This window comes from Chlorocebus sabaeus, chromosome 21, assembly GCF_047675955.1.
Source record: "Chlorocebus sabaeus isolate Y175 chromosome 21, mChlSab1.0.hap1, whole genome shotgun sequence".
NCBI lineage: Eukaryota > Metazoa > Chordata > Mammalia > Primates > Cercopithecidae > Chlorocebus > Chlorocebus sabaeus.
Genome location: NC_132924.1, coordinates 28,221,198 through 28,244,251, shown reverse-complemented (window position 1 = coordinate 28,244,251; position 23,054 = coordinate 28,221,198). Strand labels below are relative to the sequence as shown.

Here is a 23,054-nt window from a genome sequence, read left to right as displayed (position 1 = left end):
ATCTCAACCCGGGGTGATTTTGCCCCTAGGGAGACATTTGACAATGTCTGGAGACGTTTTTTTGGTTGTCACAACTGGTAATGAGAGATGCTATTGGCATCTAGTGTGTAGAGTACAGGGATGCAGATAAACCTCATATAGTACCTGGGACAGCCCTGACAGCAAAGAATTATCTGGCCCTAAATGTCATTAACGAGGAGGATGAGAAACTCTTCTCTAGAGTGCACTTAAAACTGACTCCCATGCTTACATCATATGGCTCTGTGATGTATTTTAAAGTTAAATTACAGGCTTCATAACACTTGCAGTAAACTCAGCAGTAAAGACTTGAATGAATTTAGAATTCAATGTAATATAATACATGTGGAAGGTATGGATTTAGAGCCCAGTTATTTACAACCTGTGGTAGACCCAATGAATATCATAGCCTGCAAAAACTTTTCAAAAATGAGAGACTTTGGTCTTGTTTACCTGGAGTACAGGCATTTACTTCGCTTGTCCAAGTAGTAGTCCTGTGAATTACCATCTTAATGGATACTCTTGTGCTACTGAGTCATCAGAATTTTAAATTTACTTTAGTATTACAAACATTCATTGAATGCCTGCTGTGAGCCAGAGACTGTAGGAGGGTACAGCAAACAATAAAATAGTCTCTGACCTGGGGGAATGTATAGCACAGTAGAAATCGGGCATAACATATCTTCACCAAGGCAACTTCCAATTATAATGTTCCAATAGCCTGTGATTGTAAAAATAACCCACAGTTTACCCTAGTTTCACTCCATATGAAACCAGGCAGCTCTCCTCATTGCCTTTTGTATTATTTCCACGTGGTCTGAGCTGTATAGACATTTACATATTTTGCCAAAGAACTACCAGATAGTAGTGGTGTAACTATTTTATCTAAGAAAGCAAAAATATATAAAAACTACAAATATTGAAGAGAAGTAGACTCTCTGAAAAAACTAGATGTTTTAAAAGAGGATTCATAGAAAAGCCTCAACAATTTCACTCTATTGTGAAAATGTCACTTTCACCTCTTAAACTCTGCAACCAAGGAAATGATTGGCAGTGTCACCAGCATTGTTGGGGTCTCCAGCCTCCCTTTCTGCCTTTTTGGGAGCATGCGCTAACTGATCACATGTAATAATGTGTCTTAGCACTTGCTACCTTAGCTAAAGGAATGCTTTTAGGACACCCAGCCAACTGCCCATCTATCCATCATTTCCGTTCATTGGAGATGGCACCAGAGGCAGTGTGGGTGGTTACATAATTACTGACATGTCTGCATGTAGGAATGTGGCCTGAAACATTCTAAACTTAGAAACTATTCAGATCAGACCTTGTAGATGTTGTTTTTGGAGAGTGATAACTGTGCAATTCTCTAGGGCTTGTAAAATGAGCTTCGACATTGCCAACCATAGATTCCAGCTTTAATAGCGATCTGTTCAATGAGTAACCATAGTCCAGAGAACATTCATTCTTCTTTTTACAGCCTGATTTCATCAATTATTATTTTTTAAATTGGGGTTTCACTTGGCTATAGGAAGATAACTTTATGGAAAGGGGTAAAAATTTGGTCAGCCAGGGGGGAAAAAAGGTAAAAATAGTAATCAGGCTTGAGATCAGTTGTATTTTTAAAACTTTATATTAGCCAAGCATTGGAGTTCGTTTCCTTTCAGCTGATTAAGTTACATGTCTATTTGGTGAATAAACTTTGCAGAAATAGCAAAATTTGTCTCTGTGTCACTTGTAAATGATTTATTGTCTCTCTCATTTAACATTTTTATGTATCAATGGTATATATTTTGAAAGTCCTAGCCAAAGTCTATATTCCAACACTGCCTACCTTTTATATTCTTCTCAGCAGAACATTAAAAAAGAAAAAAAGAGTTGTGCTATATATATTATAAAGAAATTTCTCAGAAATAATTTGTTTTTCTAAAACCGATTTTATGTGCATTCTCAAGGCATTTTGCAAGTGTGGATTGGTGTCTGGGAAAATTGTAATCATAGACCAGAAAAACCATTGTGACTTCTAAGAGTCACACGATCATACCTTAGTGTTTTCAAGGATCAGGTAGTTTAGCTCATTAGCAGGTCTCTTTTTATGAAGACAAATGATTTTTGCGACTGAAGTTTTTTACTGAATGGGTGCACTTTTGCAGCTGTCTTAATGGCTACCCAAAATGACACTATGATTAAAAAATGTATTCTGGGCCGGGCACGGTGGCTCACGCCTGTAATCTTAGCACTTTGAGAGGTTGAGGCAGGCAGATCACGATGTCGGGAGTTTGAGACCAGCCTGATCAACATGTTGAAACTCTGTCTCTATTAAAAATACAAAAAATTAGCCAGGCGTGGTGGTGGGTGCCTGTAATCCCAGCTACTCAGGAGGCTGAGGCAGGAGAATCACTTGAACCCGGGAGGTGGAGGTTGCAGTGAGCTGAGTTCACGACATTGCACTCCAGCCTGGGCAACAGAACGAGACTCCATCTCAAAAAAAAAAAAAAAAAAAAAATGTATTCTGATCCTGGTTTTGGTTTGCATATTTAAGCTAAATGCATGTTAAAGGGGAATCTCAGGTTTTCTTTCCCATTTGAAGTGCAATAGAATGAAATCCAGTTCACTGTCCTATTAATACAAAATAATATGGTAGCAAAAACAGCTAAGAATTAGATTCTTGCTATGCCTTCAAAGTAAAAGCCTCGGGATTCTCTTTTATGTAGTCATAAATTCAGCACAGAGGTAATGAATGCATGTAGGTAATGAATAGATTAGTTATAAGCTTACTACCCAAATGCTTCTTACATGCCTGTCTGGCATTTAAATCATCTTCATGCCATTTCTTTTTCATTTTGAGCCCTATTTCATCGTTTTTGGTAAAAGAACAATTCTTTTGGATACAAATTGGATCATTTCATCCAAAGTAAAAGCTTAGCCCTGGTAAAATCTTTTCTTTTTTCCTTATTGCAAACCCTTTGCCATGTTTGAATCTGTAGCAAATGCCATCACAAACAACATTGTTGAGAGGGAAGTATGCCCTATTTCTTGTCTGCTTCCAATTCTCTCTTAGACTGAGCATGCGCCTTTCCACCCAAAGGGCTGCCATCTGAAAAATAAATTCATTTCAGCAGTCATTAGAGCTGTCTGTTTGGTGTTTAGGAAGCTCTGGCTAAAGGTGACCTGGAGTAATTTTTTAAAAAGTAGATGACAGATATATTGAGGTAGGTCTGTTGTTTCCATGTGACATCACTTGGGTTCCATTCAGATTGGGAGCCTGACAGTGCCTGATTCAGTGTGTCCAGGATTTAAGAAGCAGAAAAAATATAGTTGCACTGTATCTTTAAGTGGACTGACTTTGAAGTTCATCAATTTACCCAGCATTTATGGGACACCCAATGTGTACCTCGTACTGGAAAATTGTGGTCATGTTGGGGTCTTACCAGTTGATATTTTTACACTGGAATTTTCTGGGCTTTTTGAGCTTGAGTTTTGATTTTCTATGGCTTTTCATGGTGTACTTGAGAAACATTTTATTCAAATCACCAAATTTTCTAACATTTTCAGTAAGGCATAAAAGAAGAACAAGCAATGTCTGGCTCCCTAAGTTAACAAGCCTCAGAGGATTTCTAGAGAACAAGTCATACCAGGCAAAGTTGTGTGTCTGTGTGCGCTTGTTTTAATAGTATTGCTAAAGGAGTGGATAAAGGGAAATCCAACGTTGAGTAACTTATAAGCTTTTAATCAGGCTTTGAAACTTGATTAAACTTAGCTGTAAAATGAACACTGTTTCACTGAGTGACCACAGAGTGAGGGTCAGGGTACAGTGCAGGGTGATCAGCTATCCTGCCTAACTTTGGGAGGTAGTAGTTGGTAGATTGCCTCAAGCAGAAGAGTCTTTCTTTTTCAATGTCATTATTAATCTAATACAAAAAGCAGAATTTTCCTGGTGTTACTAAATTGAAATGAACCCTAAACTATAGACAATCTTAAGAAATAGTACCCAGGAGCCCAACCAATTAGAAATGAACAGCACAGATGTTCACTAGCTTTTATTGAGTATTGTCTTGTAGGTGAGAAAACTAAGTTTGAGGGAGGTGAGGTAACTAGCCAAAAGTTGTACAGCTAATAAGTAGCATTACCAGTAGTCATAGTTAGATGTGGTTGACTCCAGAGTCACATGGTTATTCCATCATCCTTAAGGTAATTAAGCCCTAGTTGCAATATGGTATGGCCATTAATATATCAAAATTGTTGCCTAAGTAAAGATGTCTTTGTGTTTATTTATTTACCTTACAGGAATTATACTTGCAAAGTATCTTTTATTCTTTTACTATTTTCACAGCTTTATTGAGATATTATTTACATATATTACAATTCAGTCATTTAAAGAGTATACTTCAATGATTTTTAGTGTTATTCACAGGGTTGTGCCACGATTACCATAGTCTAATTTTAGAACATTTTAACACCTCCTAAAAGATACCAAACACCCATTAGCTGTCACTTCCCATTCCTCCTATTTACCACCTACCCCCAGCTCTAAGCAACTATTAATCTACTTTCTGTGTTTACAGATTTACCTATTCTGGGTATTTTGTGTAAATGGAATCATACAATATGTGTTCCTTTGTCATAGGCTTCTTTCGTTTAGTATAACATTTTCGAGATTCATCCATTTTGTAGCATGTATAAGTACTTGGTTTCTTTTTATGGCTGAACAATATTTCATTATATGAATATGCCACGTTTGTTTATCCATTTGTCTGTTGATGGATATTTGAGTTGTTTCTACTTTTTGGCTATTATAAGTAATGCTGCTATAACTATTCATGAGCAAGTTTTTAAATGGACATGTATTTTCATTTCTCTTGGGTATATACTTAGAAGTGGAATTTCTGGGTCATGTGGTAACTCTATGTTTAACTTTTTGAGGAGCTGCCAGCCTGTTTAGCATAGAAGCTGTACTGTATTATATTTCCACCAGCAATGTACGTGGGTTCCAATTTCTCCACATCCTTGCCAGCACTTGTTATTGTCCGTCTTTTTACCCCTCTCATTTAATTTTCATAATCCTATGAATTAGCCAAATAAAAATATTCATAATGCTCTTTTATAGATAAAACCCCCAAGTCAACAAGAATCCTATTATGTGTGCAAATAGAGGGGAAGAAGTGGCATGGATAATTCAAAACAACACATCATCCAAAAGTAATTTAAAATTTTTTGAATCAGACACTTATAGCTGTGCTGGATGTTAGAGATCATGTTTCCTACGTTTTAAAGGTGATGAAACTAGAGCCCAGAAAATGGAAGTAAATTGATGAACACTGACATAAAACTGCTTGGTAGCAAAGCCAGGACTAGAAGCTCCGTATCCTTGATTCCCAGGACATTGCCTGTTCCAGCACAGCCTATTGCATTCTTCCCTAGGGGATGTATAAATTTGTCCATATCACAAGAATGTCATTTTCTTAACTCATTCATCTATCAGATATTGGGAGATCAACAAAGCTGAAACCTCCCATTGGGGAGCTCTTGGTAGAATTAGTTTCACATATTGCACATGATGAGACTGATATATAGGCAGAAGGTTAATGCAGGCAGTGCTTCATAGTAATGTTTCTTGGGTCAGATTGCTTGTATATGAATTCTGGCTCTACTGCTCACTGTTTGACAACTTTCTGTACTTCTCTGGTCTTGTTTTTAAAATGGGAGCAATGACAGTATATACCTCACAGTATTTTTTTAGAATTAAATGAGATTATTTCTGTAAAGAGGTTAGGACAGTCCCTGGCTCCTAGATAGCCCTCAATAACTGTTGACGATTATTATTACAAAACATTAACCTGCTCAGACCACTGAAAACGTTGTAATGTGAGATTTTATAGAAAATAAATGAATCATCCCTTTGAAAAAAGTAGCTTCACTAAAGGAGTTGGCATAGAAAATGTCTGTTTTCTAAAATCTTCATATTTTTGAGCTATATGGAACATAATAAAATTCTCTTTGTTAAGGAAAAACCTTAGTATGTTAACTTCCCATTCTTACAAGTTATGAACGAATTTCCTTTATAATGTAACTTTGGGCAGTACCACACAACTTTGTGCAGAAACCAGCCAATTCGCATGGACCTCATGTGTAAAGCTGCAGCAATAGGAAAGCATAACTAAAGCACATATGCCTATCGTGGATGTAATATATTAGTAGTGTTCTTCCTTAGTATCTTTGCTTAATTATCAAGATGAAAATTCACTGCATTATTTTATGAGGCTGAATGTATAATTTGTACATTAGTTTATATTATGTGGCTGAATGTATCATTTTGGTGTAGAAGAAAGGGTATATTGGTATAGAAGAAGGGGCACCCAGTGGGAAATCAGAAGACAGGATTAGAATCCTAGCCCTTCTCTTCCCTTATTTATGACCACAGGCAGTGTGTTTAAATGTCTGTAAGCTTCTGTTTCCTCATCGGGAAGTGGGGGAGAGGGGGTCAGCAGTTCCTATATCAGAGGGTTGTCATGAGGACCACATGATAATCTGGGTATGACAGCCCTGCACACAGTGCCTGGCCCACAATCAGGCCTCAGGAAATGACAGCTAAACAATGTAGTGTTTAGGCAGTGGTAGTGCCACACGTGAAATTTGGAGGCAGATTCAGTGGTAAGTTTAGGTGAAGAAATTGGACGTGTCCGTGTTCACACAGTATGATTCATGTCTACTCTGCTGTTGCTGCTGCTGCTTTCCTGTAACCAATTTTAGAGCCTATCTTGGCAGCTGGAAGTATTTGGGATTAATTTCACACTCACTTTATGAGTTGAGCGTTTTCCTGCAAGCAGCTCCCTGGGCCTCTGCCTCATTACTTTGGCATCAACTGATATGGCAGTTGGACAGAGATGTCCTTTGGGGTCTCCATTTTATTTGGAAACCTTCAATTTGAAAAAGCAAAGCAAAGGCCATCAACACATTGTGCTTGAGATCGTTAGCATTTATTATTTCCTAGACCCCTCCCTTTCTGTAGTACAGTTGAACACTAGGGAACACACATCTTGCTCAGCCAGTGATGCACCCTGAAAAATTGCTCTCCCTCAAATTTAAGTCCTAGCAGCTGGTTGGCCTCATTTCTCAGTTCCAGGTGAGCGTCGAGATCTTCTAGGCCTTGGTCTCAGAGATCTGAATCCTGATGGGTGTAGTTTTTCCAGCTCTTTTTACTATGTTAATTCTGTTAAATTCATTTGGCTCTTATGGGGAACACAGTAAACCTGGCTGTTACGTGTAAAACTAAATTGAGAACATGGAGATCTGTTTAGTATTTCATGCTGGCCAGTAGGTCAGGAAGATTTTCCTTGGGGGTAATTTACATAAGGAATTGTTTATCCCATTTCTTTCCAGTTTCTGTGACCATTTGGGGATAGCAAACTCTTTCCACAATGGCACAGGAATATATCCAATGAGACTGAGACTTAGACGACGCTTCTCTCCAATTGATATATTTTGGGCCTTGCTCAGGAAAGATCCTGTGGCTTGGGCTGCTGTCTCACTGAGAAGTCATTCTTCCATCACAGCTGTGTTTAGCAAGTTGGGTGGGTCCATGAACTGACATGTTGTTGCACTTAGTGAGGATTTTCCCTTGATAGTGAGGAACGTGCGTAAAAGCATCCTTTAAGTCCAGAAAATGCCCCAAATATTTGTTATGCTCTGATAGCTGCTTAGAGTGCAGCCTCCATCAAGTAACACCCACAGTCAAAATACTTTGTGGCTCCCCAGTGCCTACAGAGTTAAGTGCATGCTTTCACTGTGACATTTTGGTTTCTCTACAACAGTGCCCAGCTTACCTTTTTAATGTCATCAAACACTGTGCCTAAACTGGCCTTATTCAATATCTATTCTTTTTTTTTTTTTTTTTCCCCTGAGATGGAGTCTCACTCTGTCGCCAGGCTGGAGTGCAGTGGCACAATCTCGGCTCACTGCAACCTCTGACTCCCTGGTTCAAGTGATTCTCCTGCCTCAGCCTCCCGAGTAGCTGGGATTACAGGCACACGCCACCATGCCCAGCTAATTTTTGTATTTTTAGTAGAGACGGGATTTCATCATGTTGGCCAGGCTGGTCTCGAATGCCTGAGCTCATGATCCGCCCACCTTGGCCTCCCAAAGTGCTGGGATTACAGGCATGAGTCACCGCACCCAGCCTTCAACATCTATTCTTAGGACAAATTGCAGATACCTCTTCTCACTGGTGTGCTAGTAAATAGTTAACAAGAGACTTTCTGGGGAAGAAGGGGAAGGGTAGGAAGACTGACTTTGTAACTTTTGTGGATTTTCATGTAGTAAATACTTCCACCATGGCTGATTTCAGGCTACCAATGTGAGGTCCGTGAATGCAGAGTTGGGAAGAAATGTAAACCGTAGCCCATTGCAAAGTGTTTCCAATATATGGATACAATAGGCCCAAATAACCTCAAGAGACCAGATAATAATAGGAAGTAATGAATGTTGAGTATTTATTACCTTTGTTTTAAATATAATTTATTTAGTTTTAAGTTTATGTGATTTAATTGTTAGTAATGGCATGTGTAACAGCTGGCTTGCAAAATTTCTGAAAACTGAACAATAGGTTCTTTCTCCTGATGTGGGAGGAGCTGACTGAGCTAGTTCTGGCATACCACTGCTTCTTTCTCTACCTCTTCCTTCCTAAGGCCCCCTACACTCAGCTAGTAGTAGTATGCCCATCTCTGAACCTACAGCGTGCTTAAGGTCCCAAACAAGATTTGGAGTGAGACAGACTCCGAAGTTTGAATCCTGTTCTTTCATCTATTAGGTGATGGTCAGGCTGACTACTTATTTTGTGGATCCCAGTGCAAAATGAAAATGAGGGGCCCTTGTTCAACAGGCAGGAAGAAAGGGCTGTTAAAACAACCACTAAAATACAAAGCTTTTTGTTTTCTTCAGTACTCTCTCTTTCACAGCTTCTGATGGTGTTTTTTTATTTTCTTTTTAGTAACTTTCTAAGTAAGAAAAAACTAAAATTTCAAATAATTAGCATGAATTTTACCATTAATCATTATATGAATGCAGTTTTAAATGTAAGTATGATTCCTCTGCACCTGTGCATGCTCCATTGCCCCATCAATTTTACTTGCAAAATGCAAGCCCAAAAATAAAATTACTAAGAATTTCAAGGCAGAGACAGCAGAGCATTAAACAAGTTCGGGCCCATCAAAGCTCGAGCACAGTTTGCACACCCTGCGTACAGTCCTGGGCAAATACCTTATATTTCCTGAGCCTCCGAGTTCTCATCTGTGAAAGAAAATGTCAACTAAGTTGCAGGGAAGATGTGAGGATTGAAGACACTGATACCTGTATGGCACAAGGCAGAATGCTTGGCCTGTGGCCTATGTTCAATTAATTGGAGGGATAGTTATTCACATAATAATCGCAATGTTAGTGGAATTCTCCTTTATAGCCTATAGGGTCTTCCTTATGTGGTCAATATTTGCCTCCTTGACCTATTTTCCTTTCTCTATTACAAACTCTTTGAAGGTGGAGATTAGATCTGTCACCATTGAATTCCCTACAGTACTTCCCGCAAATTCTTGCACATATCTGGCATTCAGTGGGTGTTTATGACCTTGATCCTTGTATGATTTGGACTTTTTGACAATAAGCATCTGTGTCATAATGTGATGGCCCCACAATGAGGCTTAATTGGTAACATTCACAGGAAGAAAAAGAGTATAAACTCAGACTTTAACAGGAGTCCATTGGAATCACGGTGGGGGTGGGGGAGGAACACGATTCCAGGTGTTTTGGTTTAAGGAAAGTGGGCTCTTACCATCTCTTCAAGGGGACTTCTTGAAGTAATGGGGAAGGGATGAGTTCCAAGCTCCATTTGAGTAAAAGAGGCCCCAGGGATATTAACTCTGGCCCACAGTAATCCGTCCCTTTGCTAACTTCTTTCACACTTAGTTTCTGTTCTGCACAATTAGGACATTATTATAATAATGTTTCTTCCCACTAATTGGTTGTGTATGTATGTTTTCTTTCCAGCAAATTATAAGATCCTTGTGGACTGTACGATATTGTGTACTTCTTTTGAATGTAATTGGGAAGTAGCACAGTACTAGGCGCATAGCAAGTAATGCACTTTAGGTTATGCTAGTCTTCATTTAAACTCCCATGCCTCCCTGTAGAGCTAAATGTGAATTGTGATTGCCTTTTACAACTCCTGCAAGCCCTCAGCCAAGTGGCAAAGAATCTTGGTCACCCCAGCGATTTCAGGCAAGGACCTTCAGTTGCTCTGTCTACATCTCTTTTCTAGTATCTCCGAGACACTCTGAGGTCTGTTTCTGTACAGCCCCTCTCCCAACATGGAATTTGGGAGACCACACAGCTGTACATTCTACTTGTTTGAATGATGATTTTTTAACAAGCCCTTTGAGCCCATGTCAATAAACCATGAAATATCACCAAATGGATCATCTGCACCAAACTTCTGAGACTCATCTGAACTCTGGTCTCCCAAGCTGGTGGGGGCTTGTAGAAAGGAGCTCATATGGCCCTTGCTTTTACTAATGCTGTTCTGGGGACTGTCAGACGCCTTGAGCCTCTGCGGCAGTCAGTTCATTACTTTTAATGAGCACAGAATTCACCAAGACATTAAACTAAAATAAAACACCAATGGGCAGTTTTGAATGTTTCATCCAATTGTTGCTTTAGTTCTTTTTTCCACAGGATTATTCAAAAGGATGAAAAAAAGTCAATTCTACTCACTCCTGCCAATTTTATCCTAAGTAGATTTGGCATTGAAAAGCTAACACACCCTGAACTTTTTTTTTTTCTTTCAGGTCCCTGTGGGCTGGTGCCTGACATTTATGTTAAAAATGACATTACTCAACTGGTCAAATGTTTGAACATTATCTACCTTTTAAATATAATAAAGAAATATTAGATATCCCATTACCATGTAGCATCTAAAGACTAATATTAGAGGAAGACAATGTTCTGAAAAAAGTGTAATGAAGTTATTTTGAACTACAAGGCAAATGCAATTATTCTTCTGAGAATGTTTAAACTGATTAATCTATGTGGCTGGTAATAAAGACTGTGATAACTTTATTAGAGGTTACTTATATTACCATATATTGAAGAAGGTCAATAGATGGCAAAGCAGACACTGAACCCTGTCCCTGCTAAGCTTATTTCGTGGATATTTTCCACTTCTGGCCATATGGATTTGGAATTACTGTGGGCATTTTTTTTTTAAAGAAGGAAGTGAGCAGATGAATGATAACTCTTTTATTACTCAACATAACTTGTGTTTGTGGAAGACAAAGTTCATCAAGTTGTGTTAAAGAAAAACAAAAGTGTGCCAGACGTAATTTGTTGAGGGCTCAAGAATTGTGAAATTATCCCTAACCAAAGTTTGTAATATCTGCAGGTAATCGCTCTAGCAGATGCAGTGGAGGAAAACCAAGGCAATCTGTTCCAGTCATTCACCAGGCTGAAGAGTGCCACCCATTTGGTGATTCTGCTGATCGGGCTGTGGCAGAAGCTTAGTGCTGACCAGGTTGCGATTCTGGAAGCGGCATTTCTGCCGCTACAAGAAGACACTCAAGAATTGGTAAGGACCTGAAAGCCTATGGTGGGAACAGCCAGCATTATTGAAGTTTCAGTTTTAGGAAGATATCACATGGCTATCAGGTTTTCTAAGGTATCAAATAAGGGTTTGATTTTTTACAAAAATGCTGTTTTCCTTCTCTTTAAACCATAATACAAATGTCAAACAAAGGCCTTTTTCTGTAGAGCTATTTTAAGAATATGTATATAGTCAATTTTTATGTGGTCCAGTCTACTTTTTATGTGTTCTTCAATCACTTAGAGGCCAGGGAAACAGTCATTTGACAGTCTCGATGACGGCAGTAACCTTCAGATTAGCTAATCCTTTCCTTTTTCGCCAGAGAAAACACTTCGGCCATTTTAATTTGCTCAACCTTCTTAAATTTAAGTGTCACTTCAAAGGTTAGAGAGAATGGAGATAGCCTCGCTAAAACTGATGTGAATAGTTCCTTACATTTATAGAGTTCTTTATGTGTAGTTTATAAACTGTTTTACCCTTAATCCTAGAATAGGCAGTTTAGATTGAAAAGAGAAAAAATGAGGGTAGTATTTGGCATTTTCAGGAAAGGATTATTTAAATTAAAACATCTGAGATCCTTTGAATTGTAGAGGTATATGTGACCACCATGGGCCATTCTGGGGGACTTTTTGTGTGCTTTTATTTACCAAAAAAAAAAATACATGTCTCGGAAATTACGAGACCCTTGAACTTAGTTCTTTGTATTGGAGGAAAACATTTCAAGGGGAAATCATTTCAAATCCATTTTAAAACCTAGATTTGAGAACTAAAAATAGTAATAGTAAAACTAACAATTTTTGAGTGGTTATTAGGTCCCAGGTGTTATTTTAAGTGTTTTGTAAGAATTATTTACTCTTAAGCATAGGCCAATGAGGTAGTTAAAGTACTGTTTCCATCCCCATTTTACCTATGGGAAAATTTAGGCTTTAAGAGTTAAGTACTTTTCTGAAACCCTGGCTGTAGAGCCAGGATTTGGACACAGGTCTGTCTGCCTATATTTTAGTGAACAAGATCATGAATGTAATTTTCAAAACCACAGTTTTATTAGCTGAATTGAATTTTCTACAGTTAGGTCAGATGATTGTCAGATTAAAAAAAGAAAAAGAAGAAGCTATATTTTATGTGCTAACCAAACTGTTAATAAGTAAATTGGAAAAAGTTAGAGTATACATTTTTGGGCTGGGCATGGTGGCTCAAGCCTGTAATCTCAGCACTTTGGGAGGCCGAGGTGGGTGGATCACCTGAGGTCGGGAGTTTGAGACCAGCCTGACCAACATGGGGAAACCTCATCTCTACTGAAAATACAAAATTAGCTGGACGTGGTGGCACATGCCTGTAATCCCAGCTACTCAGGAGACTGAGGCAGGAGAATCGCTTGAACCTGGGAGGCGGAGGTTGCAGTGAGCTGATATCGCACTACTGCACTCCAGACTGGGGACCCATCTAGACTATACCTCAAAAAAAAAAAAAAAAAAGAAAAAAAAAAAATACACATTTTTGTTTAGTGGTGAATGATATAAGTTGATTGACAAAATTGCAACTAAAATTGACCTTTGAGAAACTAGAAATGGAGACACAACTGTAATACTAGAGAATAAATAATGGTTAGGATTATATTAATAAGAATGATAGCTGTCACTTATGAACTCAGATTTCGTAGTCAAACAGGTTTGGGTGACTTCATTTATTGGTTCCATCACTTAGTGACAAAATCACTGTGGTTCAATTTCTTAACTGTTCTAAATCTCTCTTCTGTAGCTGTAAGATGGAAACAATAATAGGACCTACCCAATAAGTTGTAATAGGAAGTAAATGAGATAATTAAATAGAGTGCTAAAGGTTAGCAATCATTACTAGAAGTGATTTGTATATTTTATGTTTATTATTTGTTGTCCTCACTAAAGTCATGCATGATCAGTTTTGTGTGTGTGTGTGTGTGTGTGTGTGTGTGTTTTAGACAGAGTCTTGCTCTGTTGCCCAGATTGGAGTGCAATGGTGCGATCTCAGCTCACCGCAACTTCCGCCTCCTGGGTTCAAGCGATTCTCCTGCCTCAGCCTCCCGAGTAGCTGGGATTACAGGCACATGCCACCATGCCCAACTAATTTTTTGTATTTTTTGTAGAGACAGAGTTTTACCGTGTTGGCCAGGCTGTTCTTGAAATCCTGACCTCAAGTGATCCACCTGCCTCGGCCTCCGAAAGTGCTGGGATTACAAGGCATGAACCATCACACCTGGCCCAGTCTTATTAACTTTCCATGGTTATTTGTCCATCTTCACAACTACACTTAAGGGGAATGATAATATCTTACTCCTTTTTGTGTCCTCAGTACCTGGCACAGTGCCTGAGCACAGAGCAGTCAATGTTCGTGGTGTAGATGAATGAAGGAAAGGGTGAAAACTAACAAATGGTGACCTCGAAGAATAGATGCAGTGGATGTAATCTGGAGCATGAGGAAGCGAGTCAGGGCCAGCTACGTAATTTTTAGGGCTTAGTGCATAATGAAAACACAGACCTCCTTGTTCAAAAAGTAGGGGAAAAGGTGCTAAAGTGCTGTTAAAACAGGTACTAAAAACAAAGCATTTTTCTTTCTGCGGTGTCTCTCCTGACTTGTCATGGCCTTTTTTATTTGCTATTTTATGTTCTAAGTAAGAAAAATTAAAAATTTAAATTGTTAGTGTGAATTTTACCATTGGTCTTTGTAATGTGCAGTGCCTCTTTGAAATACAAATATGACAGCATTAGACTCATATGCAGAATCAACAAAATTACACAATTTATATTTTGTAGCTTGTACTTACACATATGTTTTGTTCTTATAGAACTGTAGAATCACCAGACTTAACTTTTTATTTCATTTGTTGATGTGTGCCTATCTTCCTGTGCTCTCTACCTTCAGCTTACTGATGAGAAAGGAAGAACTGAAAGGGAAAGGAACTATGTGTCACTCTTTTTGTTTCCTTCTATGTTATCATTTTCACTGTAAGTGACTCGGTAATAGAGGGGAAGTAACAGGAGTAAGAAAAGATACAATGGGCTTCTTCAGTCATTCCTGTTGCTTTGAACTCTGTTGCCTTCCTTCTTTATTCAAAATGTGTCTGGTTCTCATGGAAAGCCTCTCAGGGCTACCAGTGTCCCCACTTAATCAGTCTAGACATAACATGCCGTCCTTTGAGTTGCTTTGAGTCTCCCTGAACCCCTATTCATCACGGGGCCACAGGAATTCAGAGCTCATGGGGCTACATGTGAATGAGGCAGAAAGGAGAAAGGGGGCATGCACACTGCATATATCTTCCCTTTTCATACATGTGCTTCATTGCTCCATCATAGTTCATTTAGGAAACACAAGTTCAGAGGTAAAATTATTAAAAATTTCAAGATGGTGACAACAAAACATTAAGCCAGGCAGGGCTGGTAGGTGGTCCTTCTGAGCATGAGCCCCTTTGTGACTGCAGAGCTTGAATGCTCATGAAGCTGGCCCTGAAGCATGGTTAAACTCAAAGGAAGACCTTCCTAGAAATAAATATTCTAAATGTAGGAATTGGTACCCAGAAGAGATTGTGGTATTTCTTACTTGAGAGATCTTTAAAAGGTCTTATTCATCTGGGAATATGTAAGCATGCTTATCCCTATAGGCAGGTGAATGGACTCAGTCTCTCGTGAAAGTCCCTTTCTACCCTGCCTGTACATTCTCCACTGTCATAGCCCCCAAAACATGTAGAAGAAAATTCTTTCAACTCTCTTCTGAATTTGGTGAGATTAGAAGGTATGTATACTCATTATGTCTTTGGAGTCATTAATGAGACAAGACATTTGATAAAAACATAACTTGGAGAAGAATGAATCAAAAAAGACATTTTAATACTGCTTGTTATGCTCTTCATCTTTAATTAGGTTGTGGTATTCGCTTTGGACTTATACTGTTGAGACAGCTTATACATCTTGAGAAAAAAGGAATCCTTTTTCATTCTTTAAGACATACGCATGCAGTATGTGGTTTTGACATGCTAGTTCACAATCCCCCACATTATGCCTTTAGACCTCACAAATAAATGCTATATGATGGGTATCCCACTGAGATGTGAAAATGAAATATGCAAACCTGAAATAACTTGGAAGAAGGGTGAGGCAGGGAAGAAAGGACTCTCTTACCAGAATGTTGAAAATATATCCCATATTGAAGTTATTATGATACCACAAAAATCTGAATGTAATTTAGATGGTTTGGTTGAGGGTGGATGGCAGAGTACACATGTGAGGGGGAAAGCTTTAGACATGTGGACAGCATTTTCAGAAGAACCTCTCAGCTCAAGGTCACATGTCCCCACAAGTATTGAGAGGTGAAAGAAAGTGCTCAGAAGATGTTTTGTTTATGTTTCAGACAGCACTGTGTAATGATTTGTTGTTATTTTGATGGCATGTGTTAAAAGGCAGCCAAATGCAATAGCCAACTCTGGGTATTTTCTCTCTAATGACATCAGGTTCACAATGCAAAAATATTTAGAATGTGCTATTGCTAATGAAAAGTAACGTTCTCCACTCTATATTGACAGTATTGTGTTTAAAATGCCGCTTCATTTGGAGCAGAATTAATCGTTGTCTGTGATCTGTCTCTTTAATAATGCCTTTCCATTTTTGTCACTCCTCAATACTATTTTGGGGCAAATAAATGCTGGTATTGCAGACTGTTATAAGTAAATTTTTAAAGGTGCTCAAAGTTATATGTGCCAGATGTCTTTTTGTAGGGATACCCCTTTTCATTATAGAAGAACATTAAATGTTCTATTTGGTGTCTCCTAAAAAAGCTCTTACCCTCCGTTTCGTTTGATAAGCTAGTATTGTCCCTACCATCTTCCTGTGATGATAAAGAAGTGCCATCCAAAATAATGTTCCAGCAGAGTATCAGACTGGCCAATTTTAAAATAAATTGTTTTCGTATCTTTCAGATTAGGAGCTGGGGATATTTCAGGGTATTTGAATTCTCAATGCAAAATTTAAACGTGTCTCGATTGACCCTCTGTTTGCTTGAAGTTCTATGGAAAATACTTTATCTACTAAGCCCAGTGAGGGCTGTGCTACTGGTTTGAGTCTGAGAGAGTGTTTAATTGTGATATTACACACATCTCCCTCTAATCATGCTGCACAGAAGCTGAAAGATGCAAAACCATCCATACTTCAGGATGACCTGATAGGACAAATCTCTTTACTCATTTATTCATTCAGTGAATATCTTAGCACATACTATGTTTTAGGCAGTGTTCTAGGCACATAGCATACCTCAGGAAGCAAAACAGACTTAGAGCCAATCCTCTGTGGATTTACTTTAACATTGCAAGCAAACATTCTAGTCCTGTGCTGCCTAATATGATAGCCCCTTGCCACGTGAAATTTAAATACAAAGAAATAAAATTAAGAACACACTGGCTATATTTCAGCTACACAATAGCCACATGTGAATGAGTGGCTACCACACTGGATAGCCCAGATATAGGACATTTCCATTATTGTAGAAAGTTCTGTTGCATAGCACTGTCAGTCATCAAGAGAAAAAACATCTTATCAGTTGAGTTAACCACCTCAGCACATTTTGACACACTAATGAAAGTAGGGTAAGATACTGACATTAAGTTATACCATGGTGTTTGCATTTGCAGTACTTATTTGTGGTATCCTAGGTTCAGCCTGTTCAGATGTGCAATAACCAGACACTTTTAGGAAGAAGAAACTTCTCTGGGGAGATGTATGCATATAAGAGAGGCAAGAAGCTGGCACAAGTGCTGCTGTTACTATTCCCCATGTGGCCTTGGTAAACATTGTAACCATGTTGAATTTTTTTCTGTTGAGCCTGCACATGGTCTCAGAATCCTTTTGAATACCACATTCTAAGTGGTCACTGTCACTTGGAGTTGGTATGTAGATGAATCCTCTTTGCCCTTCCTGATCTCTGTACAAATCTGCTTCTCATTATCTTAGTAAACAGCTTAAATGACTAAGATTCTTCATTCAGCTTATGGCAAGCGAACAAGGAGGAGCAGTATTGATATTTCCAAACTGCCTGTATCAGACGTCTGTTCTAATATTCATTTATGCTCACCTGACTCCAGAGGAATCTCTAATGAAAAGAGCAATAGTTCACTGGTTTGGGGACCTGATGTCGTAGAATCCTAGAGTTGGAAGGAATTGTTTAGCACGTTGTTTAGCATTATGCCTGACTATTTCTTTTCTTTTAAAGTACATTCAATGTCTTTAGTAGATATTATCTATAATTTGAAGAAGGAAAGCTTTACTGTGTTCTTAAGGGTTTAATAGTTACCTTCCCTAGTGCTGAACTTAAAAATCCCCTGGGAAAGTTAGGATGGAAATTTACATCAGTGGGGGAAGGAGACTTGGGCCTTCAGCCTTATTTCTTGATTGATTATCCCTTTTACAAACTGATATGGAAAGAGAAACTTATTTTTAACATGTTCAGCATGGTTCATGTGAGAAAACAGATGTTTATAATAGGAAATGCTATTGTGTGGAGGGAATTATCAAAGCTCGCTTACAAAGTTGAGAGACTTTTACGTCATAGGTCAGATTTGATGTAAGGGCCATTGTGCTTGCTGTCTGGGTTGAGTGATGACTGCAATGGCTAATCATTGCCATTATTAATGACCTCTTCTTAAAAGGCAAACAAAAGGAGGAAGTCTGGTGTCAGTATTAAGTCTGCCTTTGTGACTGTTAAAGTATCATCCCAATTATAACTGTCTATGGGAACATAGTGCAAAAAGTAAATATTTTGGTAATTCCCATGATCTTAGCCAGCAAGATAAACATAAAAGAACTAGTTTCATGTTATAATGTCCACATACCCTGTGTTGCTGCTAGTGAGATGCAACTGATATTACTTAATTGTATAATATTCTGTCTCACTACACTTGAGTATATCTTAGAGCCTTTTTGATGGTTTTCTTGCTGTTTTGAAAAAGTGAAATAGTTGAAGTACTGTAGAATATAGTATAGGATAGAAGTCAAGAATACAATGTACAAGTTGTGATGTGTAATTTTAAAAACTTTCGTTACATCAAATATTGAAGGGTGCTTTAATGGACACATTTGCTATTTATGCATTTTAAAATAAGGAGACTAAATAACCAAGTAAAGCGTTAATTGAAGTGTCGCTTTCTCTGTATGCCTTTTCAAATCCTCCGTGAAATAAAGTAGGATTTAAATGTGAATAGTGTAATAATTAAATTCAAACAATCACAGTGAGGAAAATAGTGATCATCATCAACTTCAAATTGCTTACCAATTTTATTCCTGGCTAGAGATGTGTTTATATTAATTCAGTTTTCTTAAAATACCTTTCCCTGACCTAGTTTGAGTCTACTAATTACAAAGAGATTATTTTAACATTTCTGTGACAGTACATTGTTTTAGAAACATATACATGGAAATTGCTGGCCTTCCTTCCTTTAAAAGCAGCACGCCCTCTGTGCTGTGGACCACAACATGTGGCTCTGTGTCTCCCTGCATCTCTGTGTTCAGTTCATCTCCCTGGCCCGCTGTTGTTCATTTGGAAATCTTTCTGGAAAAGCCCCTTGGCTCAGGCCCTGTTTTTGCACCTGAAAACCTTCTGTGTTGGCATCCAAAGTACCCTTTTTGCCCGTGTCTCTGCATTGGTGTGCCCCCCACATCTTTGCTGGACTCACAGCCCAGTGCTCTCCCATCACACAGCTGTGTACACACTTGACATGGCTCTTTTGGCCCCTGTTCAGATTGAACTCCAGTGCCAGGCATTGAGGACCTTCAGTCACTTGGCTCTACCATATCTGATTTCTAAAGCTCATTTTGTGTGACTCCCCGGCTACCCGCTTCATTCTGGGAAAGGTGAACCATGGGTACATAGCTTCTTCCATCAAGCCAGAGTGAAGAGGGATTTTTTTCTTCACTTAAAATCATGTCCTCTCTCTACCCTTCCATATATTCTCTTTAAGAAGTAAATCAATGTTCATTTCCTCCCTCTTTATTCTGGCTTCCCATTCTCTTGTGAATTTCACTTGGAGGGTGTGATACAATTTATTTCTCATTAAATACTCTAAAATTATTTTCTGTACTTGTCGTATATTCTAATAAATATAAGGAAATCTTCTTCTACATCCCCACAGAATTAAAGCAATTAAACATATAGTTGTATACAAGTATTGCTTGATACTCCATTTATTTTCATAATGTCTCACATAATTACAGATGCTTGTCTAACAACTGTGTAGTTTTTAATCAGTTTTTGAAAAGGAAGTGTACTACCTCTGTTTCCACACCCCTCCCCTTTTTCTAAGATGCTTCAAATATTTTTGGGTTTTATAAGAGCAAAACCTGGTCTCTTCTGTACAGATATTAAAAGATATAGATAGATTATAGTCAAACCACCATAAATAAATATTCATATATATGTTCATTCACATATCCTCACAATTCAAGTCAGTATACACAAAAATTTCCAATCTTAGCAGTGAGGAATATATGCAAGTGAAAGCAACTGTTAGGTACCCTTCACCTATATTGATTTAGCCAAATTTGTTACTATATAGTGCTGACAGACATATGGTGAAATAGACATACCCACTTATTTCTGATATGGTCTTTCCTGAGAGTCCTCTAAGAAAATGTCAGTCATAAAACAAATCTTATACTTGGCATCAGTCATCTAACTTAATGCACTAAAAGCAGTAAACTAAAATCCATTTGGTACCATAATGTTTACATTTAGAATTATGAAGCACTGAAAGCAACCTAAAAGCTAATAGTTGAAAAATATAAACTGTGGCATATCAGTTGAACAGAATTAGGTCAGACTGTGGGTTCAAATCCCTTTTGGAACAAATACTTAACTAGCTTTGTGTCCTTAGAAAGTGGTGGAACTCACAGAGTATTGGTTTCCTTATCTGTACAGTGGTGAACTAGACTATTCCCCAAGGACTGGTTCTGCTTTGGAGAGGTGAGAGTGGCCATTCGGATTTGATTTCAGGTTGCTTTCTTTTTATATTTTTACTGAACCAGTAAACAAACGGTACAGAAGGGGAACATGATATTAAGAAAGTTAATGAATGTGGTTCTTTAGTACCTTTCTCATCAAGGGGTAACTGGAGTTTGATGGAAAACACCGTCTGCACAGAGTGAGGAAATGGCCGTTTCTGAGGAGCTCAGAACCACAGGCTCACCCCTTTCACAGGGTTAGGATGGGAGCTGTTGCAGAGGGAATTTCCTGTATTTTAAAAAAGTTAAATAATGGAATCCAGCCTTTGTTACCTTTGGGTACTGTAAATGATTTACTGTAACATAATAAACATCGAGTGAGAAAAATATATAATAAATTTTTTCTCCTTCAATAAGATATGCAAATATATATCCAAATTATATTGCTTACACAAAGTAACTAAAAATGGTTTGTTCTCAATGAGTTAAACTACACATTGAATTTCCCTGGGGTATCTTCACTATGATTTCAGATTCAGGGTTTTGGTGCTTAATTATTGATATCCTTTGGAAGACAATAATAATAACAACAATAATAATACAGTGTTGCTAAATGCTGTAAAAACTGCATTAGGTGCATGACCTCATTTGGCACCGACTTTTCAAAGGTGTGCAGGTTTCACGAGGACACTCTATATATACATCTTAAGGCTTTGTAAGGACTAATTGAGGTAATGCACATGCAGTGCCAAATAATGGTGGTGCCTGGCATGTGACAGGCATCCAAGAATTGGTAGTTATTATTGCCACTGTATTTCAACAATAAGATGCCATCTACTCTAAGTTATGGCATTGCTTTTTGAATGAATCAGGGGGAAAAAAAACACTGCCAATTAAACTATGACATAATAGTTTTATCACTTAAATTTTTTTATTATTGAAAGAGCTCTCTTAGACGTATTTAGACATAAATTTTATCATATGTTACTCTTGTGCCTCAATAAGAAGAAAGATACAAGCAACATAAATTGAGTAAGGTATCCCTGAAACTTCTTCACATTCAAAGTTTGATTCCCCTAAATCATGACAGGTCATTAAACTACAGCTCATTGCTGTGTTTTTCCATGTAGCATTGTCCTGTATACTACAAGGAGCGTTGTTCACGCAGCATTTCTTGAGTGTGCCACTGTTGCCTTCATGATTTCTTTTTTCTGAGCCTCTTACATCCTTTCAAAAACTTTCCTTTTTGACTAAACTCAAAACTTCATTTTTCCTCCTCAGTTGAACTGTATGTTGCCTGAAGTTAAGCGGCCTCTGTCCAAAGTCAGCAAGAAATTTTAGGCAAATTGATGTTTAATGCTCTAACAATAGTCCTACATGATACATTAATTAATTAAACCACATCTGTTTCAGGGATTTGCCAGTTTTTTTTCCTGACCTTGGTTGTATTGCTTGACCTTGACATAGGATAGTGATCTCTGTGCCTGTCTTTCCATAACAAAACATAACACAGTTTATTCTATCTGGGTGTATTTTCTTGTCTCACATCCTGGAAAGCTTATAGCTTAGCTTTTGCTTTGTGAGAAAATATGAAATTGCTGTCATTCTTCAGTCATGAATGTTTGCCTCACTCAGTTCAACTTTATACTTCTAACTACACTATTTCCATACCTTTCTGTGCACACAGTAACTTTTTTGCTCAATGATAAGTCATGGTGTAGTTTTAAAAGATAATTTAAATGGTAATTAATTCAATGAGGAGTATTCACATTGCACACAAGTCAGTGGACATGACATGATATGGACTGCTAACATAAAGGCTGTACATACTCAGGCAATGAAAACTATAGCATGACTAGAACCTGAAAGCCAGAAGTTGTTATATACCACTGAGTATAAGACACAATCCTACTTCTGGGATGTGGGGGAGAAATGTCCTAGAATTGATGGAACATAGGCCAGGCACGGTGGCTCACACTGGTAATCCCAGCACTTTGGGAGGCCGAGGCAGGTGGATCACGAGGTCAGGAGTTCAAGAGCAGCCTGGCCAAGATGGTGAAACCCCGTCTTTACTAAAAATACAAAAATTAGCTGGGTGCGGTGACAGGTGCCTGTAATCCCAGCTAATGGGGAGGCTGAGGCAGGAGAATGACTTGAACCCGGGGGTCAGAGGTTGCAGTGAACCAAAATCGTGCCACTGCACTCCAGCGTGGGTGACACAGCAAGACTTCATCTCAAAAAAAAAAAAAAAAAAAAAAAAAAAAAAATTGATGGAGCATGTTTGTAAGCACAGAGTAAAGAAATGATCATTGTAGTCTTTTTTATTAAGAGGGAATTTGTGAGTGGTTTGAATTGGGCATAGGAAGTCATAGAAAAAGGCAAGTCCATGACTTCCCATCTTGGAGTAGGTGTTTTTGACTGGAAGCACATTTCATATACAGTAAATAGGGAAAGTCTTACCA

The 23,054-nt window shown here is 38.2% G+C and overlaps 1 protein-coding gene across 15 annotated transcripts in view; it reads left to right on the top strand.

The window, feature by feature from the left end:
• The window catches only part of BBS9 (Bardet-Biedl syndrome 9), a 557,785-nt gene that overhangs the window by 440,541 nt on the left and 94,190 nt on the right, over window positions 1–23,054 (top strand). For all 15 annotated transcript variants that reach the window (XM_073008978.1, XM_073008977.1, XM_007981645.3 and 12 more), the window contains one exon: window positions 11,441–11,623. In XM_073008978.1, the coding sequence (XP_072865079.1) occupies window positions 11,441–11,623 (183 nt within the window). The remainder of the gene's footprint in view (window positions 1–11,440; window positions 11,624–23,054) is intronic.